This window comes from Thamnophis sirtalis, unplaced genomic scaffold, assembly GCF_051295495.1.
Source record: "Thamnophis sirtalis isolate CommonGarterSnake01/CBP01778 unplaced genomic scaffold, rThaSir2_p1.2 scaffold_7, whole genome shotgun sequence".
In the NCBI taxonomy this organism is placed as follows: Eukaryota; Metazoa; Chordata; class Lepidosauria; order Squamata; family Natricidae; genus Thamnophis; species Thamnophis sirtalis.
In genome coordinates, this window is record NW_028261387.1 from 66,838,483 (window position 1) to 66,850,796 (window position 12,314).

The window sequence follows — 12,314 nt, forward strand, 5'->3', positions numbered from 1 at the left end:
TGGTGACTTTAAGTCCTGCGGACTTCAACTCCCAGAATTCTGGGAGTTGAAGTCCGCAGGACTTAAAGTCACCAAGGTTGAGAAACACTGCTTTAAAGCATAGATCCTATAATGTCTGCTAGGAATGTTAAATGATTAAGCATCACTGCTATACATAATTATCAAATTATGGTAGTTTTTATTTGTTTTGTAAATTAGAAGAGTGCTCTGGACATCTGTATAGGACATCAACTGGATACATCTATATTGGACAACAACTCCTCTGACCTCCAGACATCATAGCCATTGGATGCACTGGCTTAAGATGATTTGTTCATCTTGCTCAACCACATTAAGCCCATTATAATTTTTTTATGAATTTCTCTTGTCTAAAAGACAGGAAATTATGCCACCAATTTTCAAAAATTGTGGTCAAAAATGGCTTGGATGTTCGTAAAGATAATGATAAGTATATAACATAATAAATACAATGTAATAACAATCTGTAAAAATTATGTGCTAGTAATTAAAAATTGGCGAGAATATATACTTGAAAAAGTAGTTGAAAATAAGCAGATTAAAATACTGTGGGATTTCTGAATATAAAGTCTTTGCACATAACACATCAGATTTAACTCTGGTTTAAAAGAACAGATGCATAATTGATGAAACAATACCAGAGGATAGTAATATAGAAGGCAAAGAATTGGAGAAGATCACAAGTATCAGGATCTAAAAATAGAAAGTGAAAGATTATGGCATAAACTGATCATGGTGGTCCCAGGAATAATGGGCATGCTGGGTGCCAGAACAAAAAGTTTGAAGGCATTTAGCAAATCTACTCATTGAGAAAATGTCCATCTGTCAACTACAAAAGGCCACACTGTTTGGATCCTCACACAATGCTAATACATTATGACATTCTTTCAGAAGAACTTGGTGCAAATGAAGGCCAATCTCAGCTAAAGAACTGGAAACTGTGATTTCACATTTAATAATAATTCATTGCCTACACCTGGCCATAGAGCCTCTGCTAACCCAATTTGACCCACAGTTAGCTTCAGCACAATTCCTATGCACCCCTCCCATCCACCTGATATATTTCTCATTCACAAGCAACTGTCTCTACAAAACCAACTTTGCATCCTTCCTAATAATCCACTCTGCTGCTTGCATGCCCAACTTCTGTGCTCTTTTCTGCAGTAAGAGGAGACTTTGGCTTTCCTTATTTTATAGGAGTGCAATTTGCCTAACATTCCAGTTAGACAAAAATGCTCTTAGTAATGGCTTGCTTAACTTTGTGATGTCAAACTGTACAAAGTTGTGTTTCCTCTTTCCGCGAGCACATTTCTTCACATTTGGTCCCAACTGGTCCTTGTGCCATGCAGAATATTCTGCTTGTGAAAGAGGCCATTATGAGCACCCTTGTCACAGCTATCCATATCTCAGTAAGATCTATGTTTGATTCTGCAGTGTTCAGGCCTTTGAGATTTCTTTAAAAATTCAATTAGAACATGAAATGCTTGTTTCATTGAGATCATTCTTCTTTGTTTTTCCCCTTTCCCAACAGAAGTTAAAAGGGCTGTGGGACCTTTGGTAATTGTGCGATCAACCTTTCAACTCCAGGTGCTAGAGATACAAATTCGTGCATGGGGTGGGGGTGGGAGTAGAAGAGGATTGGGGTTGCTTTTCAATTGCTGAAAACATTTCCTACTACCATTATAGTGTGTAGCCATAAATTACAGATGGTTGGTGAAAATGTACCTAAACTCTAGGAATTAAACTGACCTGTGGTACAACTGAACCAGAGGTGGTATTCAGCAGGTTCTGACCAGTTCTGGAGAACTGGTAGTGGAAATTTTGAGTAGTTTGGAGAACCAGTAAATACCACCTCTGATGGGAGGAAATGGGGATTTTACAGTATCCTTCCCCCTGCCACGCCCACCAAGCCAAGCCACGCCCACCAAGCCACGCCCACAGAACTGGTAGTAAAAAAATTTGAATCCCACCACTGAACTGAACCCTTAAAGAATTACAGGTAGTCCTCGACTTATGACAACAATGGGACCCAACATTGCTGTTGCTAAGCAAGACATTTGCTAAGTGAATTTTGCCCCATTTGATGACCTTGCTTACCACAGTTCTTGTGAATTACTGCAGATGCTATGTTAGTAACATGGTTGTTAAGTGAATCTGGCTTCCCCATTGACTTTGCTTGTCAGAGGTTTGCAAAAGGTGATCACATGACCCTGGGACACTGCAACTATCATAAATACAGGTCAGTTGCCAAGTATCTGAATTTTGATCAGGTGACCATGGGGGTGCTGCAATGGTTTTAAGTGTGAAAAATGGTCAAAAGTCACATTTTTTTTAGTGTGATTGTAACTCAAGGACTCCTTGTACTTATCCTGAGGTATAATCAAGCACAATCAATATCAAGCATGCACCCAGATTTTTCTTCCTTTTAAAACAGCCACCTCTGGCTGGAATCTCCTGTTGGGATTCCAACTCAGGCCCTGTTGGCTGGAAATTCTGGAACTGAATATATCTGAAAGGTAGGAGACTAGGGATTGACTGCTTTAAAGTCTTGCATACATGAGCTCATGTAGGACAAAACCACATTTAAATAACTTTGCAACTAAATTCACGTAAAAAACCCCCGCACATTTACTCTTATAAACTGTATTAGACTGTATCTATAAACCGCTTAGAGAGGGCTATAAAGCACTGTGAAGCGGTATATAAGTCTAAGTGTTATTGCTGCTACTGCTAAATCTGGCACATGCATGTAAGTCAGTGGTTCTCAACCTGTGGGTCGGGACCCCTTTGGGGGTCGAACGGCCCTTTCACAGGGGTCGGCTAAGACCATCGGAAAACACATATTTTCAAAAAAATACGGAAAACATAAAAGAATTTTATAGTTGGGGGTCACCACAACATGAGGAACTGTATTAAAGGGTCACAGCATTAGGAAGGTTGAGATCCACTGATGTAAGTGATCTCAGTGTTTTATACTGTAGATTACATTGTTATTAAGCCATAGGACATAGGTAAGAAGAAAATGAAACAAATGTTGCATGTAAATATATTTTAATGTAACAATTTTTTAAAATGGAAAAAGAACAAAACACAACTGATTTCCTGAGTCCACATGCTTATCTATAAGGGATATCTTAGGGGTGTCAAACCGGATGTGTCATATGCAGGTCACGCCCACCTGAGCTCTGTGAAAAAATGTTGTGATAGGCAGTGGTGGGTTCCTACCAGTTTGGACCGGTTCGGTTGAACTGGTAGTGGTTTGGTGGCCTGGGTCGCTGGAACTGGAGGAGATCCAGGCCTGTCACACCCCCAAACCAGTTCTCCAGGCAGCGCCATAGACACTGCCATTTTGTATTTTGCTTCTGTGCATGCACAGAGCAATATTTATTGCACTGTGCATGCGCGCAGTGTGCATCAAGCGTGTGTGCGTGCATGGCGTGCCCACAAGCAAACCAGCAGTACCGGAACCCACCCCTGGTGATAGGTCATGTGACATCAACGTGACGCAAGTTTGACACCTGTGCCTTAGATCGTATCATACTAGCAAAATCAGAACACAATCCATCCAGAGTTAAGCCTATTAACATAGCAATATTTTTAACTACCTGTACATCATTTTCTCCATTTAAAACAGTGGGTCTCCACCTTCCTAATGCCGCGACCCTTTAATACAGTTCCTCATGTTGTGGTGACCCGCAACGATAACATTATTTTATGTTTTCCATTTTTTTTGAAAATATGTATTTTCCGATGGTCTTAGGCGACCCCTGTGAAAGGGTCGTTCGACCACCAAAGGGGTCCCCACCCACAGGTTGAGAACCACTGATTTAAAATAAAGGGGAGAGGCAGGGAGCTGCTGAATTCTGTTTGGAACTTGGCCCAAGGTTTTATTTCTAGAAATCATATTGTTGAGGTAAAATACAGTCATTTCATAGGTAGCAAACTGTAGGTATACAAACAAAAATATTCTAATTTTTATTGAAACGTGCAGTTTGAGTATTACAGAAACAAGCGAAACTCAATTCAAATACTATATGGACAAATTTAAATATACTGATGGTTTGATCTGTAAATAATCTATTTCCTATATGATGACTTTATTTTCTAGATAATTATAGTGAAGCATAAAGGGACTTAAGTAGTTACACCCACAAATTAAATGCTAAATGTATGCAGTATTTTCTACACTATTTAAGGGATGGGCCTAAGACAATTTTGAATCCCTTCCAATAGTGGGAAACTTACTATTCTCTGAAGTCAAAATACAACTTTACCAATGTATTGTCCGCTTCATGATATCTAATACTTGAATTGTATCCTTAATGTTCCCATGACCTACTCCTCATCCTAGATATTAAGACGACCTCCAAATCACCCTTCCCCATTAGAATCAATAACATTCCCTAAGCCTGGGGGGGTGAAAATTTACACCCCTCAGAGAGGGTCCGCAACTTGGGGGTCCTCCTGGATCCACAGCTGATGTTAGAACATCACCTGTCGGCTGTGACCAGGGGGGCCTTTGCCCAGGTTCGCCTGGTGCACCAGTTGCGGCCCTATTTGGATCAGGAGGCACTTCAAACGGTCACTCATGCCCTCGTCACCTCAAGACTTGACTACTGTAATGCGCTCTACATGGGGCTGCCCCTGAAAAGTGTTCGGAGACTACAAGTAGTCCAGAATGCAGCCGCGCGAGCGATACTGGGTGTACCAAGGTACACCCACATTACACCTATCCTCTGTGAGCTGTACTGGCTCCCTATCGGTCTCTGAGCATGATTCAAGGTGCTGGTCATTACCTTTAAAGCCCTATATGGCCTAGGACCCGGATATCTGTGAGACTGTCTTCTGCCGCATACCTCCCAACGGCCGATAAGATCGCACAGGGTGGGCCTTCTCTGTAGCCGCTCCGACCCTATGGAGAGAGATCCGGACCCTACCCACTCTCATGGCCTTCCGAAAGGCTATCAAAACCTGGCTATTCCGGCAGGCCTGGGGCTGTTGACCTCATGACCGAGGTCCAGCCCTGATTAGACTGGGTGCATGATGTGGTTTTTTAATCTGTTTTCCTCCGTTTTTTTTTACTCTTTACTTTTTAAATTTTATTTTCTGTAAGCCGCCCGGAGTCCTTCGGGATTAGGTGGCCTATAAACTTTTTAAATCAAATCAAATCAAAGATTTTGGAAGATGCTTCTCCTTTTTGTAACCTTAATCCTTCTTTACACACAAGGCTAGGTAAAAGAAGGATCTCTCACTTCTAGTCAGTTCAATGCAGTCAATTATTCATTTTGTGATGAGTTTTTGGATTGCTGAGAAAATGGGACAGCCCTTTCTTTTTTGGCAAGAAACCTATACTTAGTTTTCAAACCTTGATCATTGTGGCATGACTGACACTTAGCCAAAATATATTTATTTAAGCTATTTTAAATGAAAATATGGAAATATAAGCTAAAACTCAAGTCTAAAGTTTTCAGACATCCTTAGGAAAAAAGAATTTTCATTGTATTCAGTAAATATGGTTTACATGTAAACAAAGACAGCAAATATTTGTAGATGACACCGGCAAAGCCTTTTCTTCATCATGTCAGTTTCCTTTAGAGGAGGAAACAAGTACTGTAAAAAAGGAAAAAGTGGGGAGTGGGAAGGTTTTTGAAGAAGGAAAGGCTGAATAAGGAAGAAGTCATTTTGATCTGTGCATAATCATTGAGTAAAACAAGCCATGATCATTTTGCACGCCAGATACCTATAAATGCAAATCCAGGAGAAAATTCCTTCAGAAGCATCCTAAAACATAAGAGATTTTGTAATAAAGGTGAAAATGATGTTTTCTCTCCTTCATTTCACATTACTAATACAGGTGGTCCTCAACTTACAATGGTTCATTTGTGACCATTTAAAGTTACAATGGCACTGAAAAAAGTGGCTTAGGACTGTTTTCACACTTACGACCATTGTGGCATCCCCATGGTCACGTGATCAAAATTCAGGTGCTTGGCAAGTGGTTCATATTTATGATGGTCGCAGTGTCCCAGGGTCATGTGGTTACATTTTTCCAACCTTCTGACAAGCAAAGTCAATGGGGAAGCCAAATTCGCTTAACAACAATGTTATTAAATTAAGAAATGCAATGATTCACTTAACAACTGTGGCAAGAAAAGTTGTAAATAGGGCAAACTCACTTAAGAAATGTTTCACTTAGCAACATAAAGTTTGGGCTCAATTGTGGCCATAACGTCAGGACTATCTGTATATTATTGACAACATCTTTGCAAAGATTGTGAAGTGGCAACAAGTAATATGCCAACTTCTGTTTGGTCTATGTTACCAACACCATGGTGATGCTATTGGATGTTTCTAAAATGTATAGCCATATTCCAGGGTGTCAAAACCATTCCGTGTCATTTGGTAAAGACTACCACATCTAGATGTTAGTTTTTCCAGAGAAAAGAACAAATATTTGCATGCTTTTGATATCTTTAGTTTTCTTCAAAATGGCATATGGATGGCAAAGCTTTTCCTGAGAAATATGGAATGGTGAAGAAAATTATTCTCAAAGGGACATTTTATTCAATTTATGAAACCTGTTTTAATTGTGCACCAAAATTCAGCCAGAAAGATTAACATTCAGAAAAGCCATTCTCAAATGAATGCAACTTTATAGAAAAGAGATGGTGGGTGAATTAAAAAAGGAGTTTCAGTTAAAATACAGGCAGAAAAAAAAGTTCACTGTTGACATATGCAGGAATGTACTAAACAATTGCAAACTCACCTGCTTGCAGGAGCAATTTAGACATTCTATTCAAGTTGATTTCAAACTTCATTTCCTACTTTACATATCAGAAACTAGATAGAAACATGCATTTTTTTCTAGTAATACATATGAAATCTATCCTATTATAGTAAAAGAAGGGAGGAAACCAATAATAATCATTGCACAGCATCAACCGTAGTTCTAATACATATCTATGTAATAGACCTACAGATAACTAATCCTTGTGTTGCAGTTGCCGAGTAACCTATGAAGTTAATTTTGGATTGGAGGAATTGAATATGTACAGCCTGGATGACAGAAGGATAAGTGGGGACAAGTTTGAAACCTTTAAATGTATAAGAACGTGAATAAGATTCTAGAATGCAGTATTTTTAATATTAAGCAAACACGAACAGAGGGGCACATCCTCAAACTGACAAGAGGAGAGTTCAAAAGTAATGTTAAATATTACTTCACAGAAATAATAGTGGAAGCTTGGAAACAATGTCAGTGAAAATAGTGGGTCAATCAACAGTCACTGAGTTTAAACAAGCTTGGGATAAACACATGTCCATTATCTGACCAAAAAAAAAAAAAAATAGCTCCAAGGGCAGAGTTGACAGACCAGTAAGGTTTCCTCTGGCCCTGAAATCAGTTTTCTGTTTCTAAAAACTACAACCCTTTGTTAAAATAATAGTACTGTGTATTGGATTAATGAAATTACTTAGTGAAATGATTAGATCCCTTAAATGCTAAAAATAATATATGGGAAGTGTGATCGATTGGCCACAGAATGGAGGGATAGTAGAAAAAAATCACCTGTAGCAAGGGTGGGTGCCGGCTGCTGTTTGCTCAGAGACGCTACGCAGGCTTGATGCGTGCGCATGCGCAGTGCAACAAAAATGGCTCTGCGCATGAGCAGAAGACAAAAACAAGATGGTGGCGTCTACAGCGGTTCGGGAGTGTGGCAGGCCTGGGTCGCTGCCAGTTCCAGTGACCCAGGCCGTCAAGTTACTACCAGTTCAGCCAAATTGGGCCGAACCGGTAGGAACCCATCTCTGCCCTGTAGTAGAAAAATAAAACATGGATTGCTTTTATTACAGTGACTTCCAAAACGAAATATGAAAAAATTGGAAGTCTTGAAATGTACTTTCTAAACAATAAGTGCTAGCATAATGAATAATCAAGGTTTTTAAAAATATGAAGAATTTAAGAACACATAATTTTATTAAAATTTGGTATTTCTATGGCAGTAGTTCAAGATTATTGATTGGCATTAGTATTGTCTGCAGCAATTATATTTCCATACAAATTAATACTCTGACATTTGGGAGAATGTACTGTAAATATTAAAATGGAGAGCAGGACTGGTAATTGGCAAATAGTATCCCCACCATTCTTCCTCTGTTCCCCAGTATAGAGAGGATAAATTTACCTACAAAAGTGTGAATCAGGGGAAATTATGAGATATGAAAGTATTAAGTAAACCTACACAATGTAGCATTGTATTTTATACATAGCAAACACTTGGGTTTTGTCCAACTATATTTTGCCTTATGGGAAAATTTAAACAACACTGCATAGTGCAACATAGTATACATGTTTACCCTGTGACACTAAAGGTTTCCTTAAATTTTATATTAGGAAGGATAGAACATTTGCTATTCTGTCTCAAATAGTAAAGTGTTTTGGACCAGCTGTGGAGGATGGAGAAAACACACCATGAAACATGCCAAACATGTAATTAAACTCCAAATGAAGAATATTTTAACCTTCAAATCAACAGAATCCTTATTACTTAAAAAGAAATAAGCAGATGCCTAATTATATCAGGATTGAAATACATGATCTATTTGATTCTCAAACTTCAGAAGTCTGAGATGGCATTATAATCAAGATAAAAGCAAGATAATCACACATATACACACACATATTTTATTCAAAATGACAATGGCAACGACAAATGGAAAGTAGGGAAAATTAAGGAATGATGGTAAAATAGAAAAAAAAATAAGACACATCTTGGTATTATTTTCCTCCAAGGAGATCATGTCAGTTTTCAGCAATATGATCTTCATAAGAGATCTGTTTCTTAGCCCAATGGGGATTTGAATCAATCCTTTTTGGATGGATTAGATTTATATTCCCACTTTCCTCCAGCAGCTCAAGACTACTTGCTTAACAAATTTCCTTTGCTTTGACTGAGGTACTGGAACCTTAGCTATTATTTGCCACAACATCCTAAATATTTCAAAGCAGACACAAGGAAGTATTGGTGACTCAGCCTTCTTCTTTCCTAGCCTCTATAATAAAGTAAGACACAAGGATTTTGCAGTTTATGTTCTATGAATTCCAGAAATTGTCCTTGGACCATAAATCTTGTCCCATAGGAAATTATGAGGTTTCATTGTCCACTTCATAGAAGGTGCATGGGGAAAAAAAATACACAACAGGAAGGCGGGAAGCAAAAAAAAAAAGATCAATGTAGATTCAAATAAAGTTGTATCGTTAAAAAAAAGTAAATTAAAAGCTATTATTCTGAAATGAAAGTGTGCATGCCCCATACCCTTTGTTGATGCTGAGCTCATTTTTTCTCTTTGCTTTAAAATTTAAGTCCTGGCCTTAACAGAATACATATCTTGAACATTTTAGTGACATTTCTCAATCTTCCCTAAAATAAACTAATAGAAAAACCAGACTCTATTTTCACAAGAAATTAGTATTTACGGAAAATGAGGCATATTTTCATCTAGATGTGGTTTTTACTAGTTCATTTTTAACGTGAAAGGACTTTGAGAGAGAAAAAAGATACTCTTTAATGCAATTTGTACTAGAAGCATTTCATTTTGTGAACATAGAGTTTTAGACATAAATAAATAATATGGTTTTTTTCATTGGTTTAGACTTGTGAATTCTCTAATGCAGTGTTTCTCAACCTTGGCAACTTGAAGATGTCTGGACTTCAACTCCCAGAATTCCCCAGCCAGCTGGGAATTCTGGGAGTTGAAGTCCGGACATCTTCAAGTTGCCAAGGTTGAGAAACACAGCTCTAATGTGACTGAAGAGGGTTAGTCTCTTAGGGGAAGACCAAATGCAAGCTTTGGGGGGCAGGGAGGGAGGCTGGAATAAACATGCAAACTCTGCTCCCAACTGTATAAAAAAAAACCCTCAGGATTGAACTATTGGGTCCTTGTTGTTTTGAGCATGATTTTTTTTTTCTGCACACATTTCATTACTTGGTTACATAAGGATGTTACCTAGCCTGCTGCTCAGAACACACCAAGAACTCCACATTTAAAAGTCTCTCCGGAACTGGGAAGCAGGAGAAGGCAACATTTCCAATTACAGGGTGACTTCACAATCAATCTAGCTCATAATAATTCATAATTATCCATTAAAATAACTGGCTACTAATTGAACAACCATTCAGGATGAAAAGTACTTTACACTGTTCTATTTTATCTTTGTTTATTTATTTATTTGAACTTTCCAATTTTGTTGTATACATGATGTACAATGACAATAAAGGCTATACTATACTAAGTTTACCTACACAACACATGAAGAGATGCTCTTTTGTCATCTTAACCTAATGCCAATCAGCTTGATTGGGTGACACAGAAAACTATATTTATGAGACCAGAGAACTTTAAGACAACCTTTTCCAGACTGTCCCCTCTTCTTAGTAACCATCAGTTATGCAGGATGGGGATTGTGAGAGTTGTAGTCTAACTATTCTGAAATGCACCACGCTAGAGATAATTGCTTTAAGAATTGCTGTGCTGACTGGAAGCTCTATTCTAACTATTGACCCTATGTGCTGCAATAAGTAATAAATCTGAGAACAAGATCTTGGCTATATCTCAGCTGCTACAGGTCCCATGCTCTTAAGTATTGAAGATATCTACTGAAGCAATAGCAAACTTTACCCTGGGTAATTTTCAGCATACTACTGTTTTTTCTCTCACACTTTTAGACTGATCTGAAGACCTTAGAATAGTAAATAACATTCCGAAGATCAAAATTCAGTGACACCTCACAAAGTTATTCTCAAGTATGAAGAACTGAGAGAAACAGTTAAAAAAACACCAAGTCCTGGGTCCTTAATCAACCTGAGACATTTTCAGGGAAGGTAAAAAGTTGGCATAGAATGAGAGATGGCTGGCTGGGGAATTCTGGGAGTTGCAATCCAATGCATCTACAACAGGGCACAGATATTAGGAAAGGCTGCATTAGCATCAGTATGGATACTTTGGAGAGCAAGAGACTATAGTGTGATCAGAAAGATATCATGGGATGGAGGCAATACAATCACTTACATTATTGCCCTGACAGTAGAGTTGATAGAAAGGTAGAAGGAATGAAGGAAGGAAGGGAGGGAGGGAGGGAGGGATGAAAGAGGAGAGGAATGGAAATGGGATGGAAACAAGACAATGGAAAGAGACAGTCCAGGAGCCTCCACAGCCTGGCCATGCAGCCTAGCACTCCTACAGCCTCATCAGCAACAGTGGAAGGTGAATGGAGGCCAAAGGAGGGGAAAGATGGTGCAGAGCAGGGGAGATGGAGGACTGGAGACTCCCGGCAAGGACGTCAGGAGAGGGGCAGGCAGGAGAAGCGGGAAGGGCAGAAGCAGGGTAGGCGAAGGATGCGGGACAGCTGCACCGCTGGGCCGGTGCCAAAACGCTTCGGGAGGGGGGAGAAGGAAGGGATGACGCAGAAGCCCCGCCCGCCCACCCGCCAAAGGAGAGATGCGGGGAAGCGGGCGAAGGGCAGGACGAGAGCCAGTCCCGGAGGAGCCGGTCCGATTGGGATGGGATGGAGGCCGCGGAGGTGACGGGAAGGGGGAGGATGGAGAGATGGTCGTGAAGGTCCCGCTGGCGGCTGGTCGGATGGAGAGGCCCGGCGAGCAAACGGGCTAAGATCCGCGCTCACCGGTGTCCTGCTCTGCCAGGAAGGCATCCTCCTCTTTCCTGGAGCGCAGGCAGCTCTCGGGGGCGATGACGCTGCCCGCCTCCTCTTCGGGCAAGCGGGGGAAGCTGGTGATGCTCATATAATCCACGGGCGAATAGGCGCCCAGGCTGCTCTCCTGGTTCGCCTCCTTCTCGGCGGCCCCTGCAGCCGGGGCCGCCGCCGCCGCCATCCTGCTTGCGCCTCCTTAGCCAGGCAGGCGCGCTGGTTGGCCGGTTCAGCCCAGGCTCCTGCTCCGGAAATGACTGCTGGTGGAGGCCGGCCCAGCTCGCCAAGAGGGGAGCCCAGCCGAGTGTCTGGGGAGGAAGCGGAGGCGTGCGGGAAGGGCGGACGCTAAAGGCCGGCGGGGCGGAGCTTTGGGAGGCAGGATTCGCTGGCTGACTCGCTTGGCCCCTTGCCCCGCGGGCTGCCCGTCTCTAAGCTCCGCGGTGTCTCTTCAGGGAGGAAAAGGGGGATGGCGGAGATGGGAAATGTCACTCGCCATCGTGAAGGGTCTTCTAGTTTTCTCCAGCCGTCACTTTTTTGGCTGACGGGATAACAGATTAACAGAGTTGGAAGGGACCTTAGAGGTCATCTAGTC

The 12,314-nt window shown here is 40.9% G+C and overlaps 1 protein-coding gene across 1 annotated transcript in view; it reads right to left on the reverse strand.

Moving 5' to 3' along the window:
• Positions 1 to 11,951, reverse strand: part of GGT7 (gamma-glutamyltransferase 7) — a 33,317-nt gene extending 21,366 nt beyond the window's left edge. Inside the window, exon 1 of the mRNA XM_014053160.2 lies at positions 11,699 to 11,951. Coding sequence (XP_013908635.2) covers positions 11,699 to 11,906 — 208 coding nt within the window. The 5' untranslated portion in view covers positions 11,907 to 11,951. The remainder of the gene's footprint in view (positions 1 to 11,698) is intronic.
• Between the last annotated feature and the right edge of the window lie 363 nt (positions 11,952 to 12,314).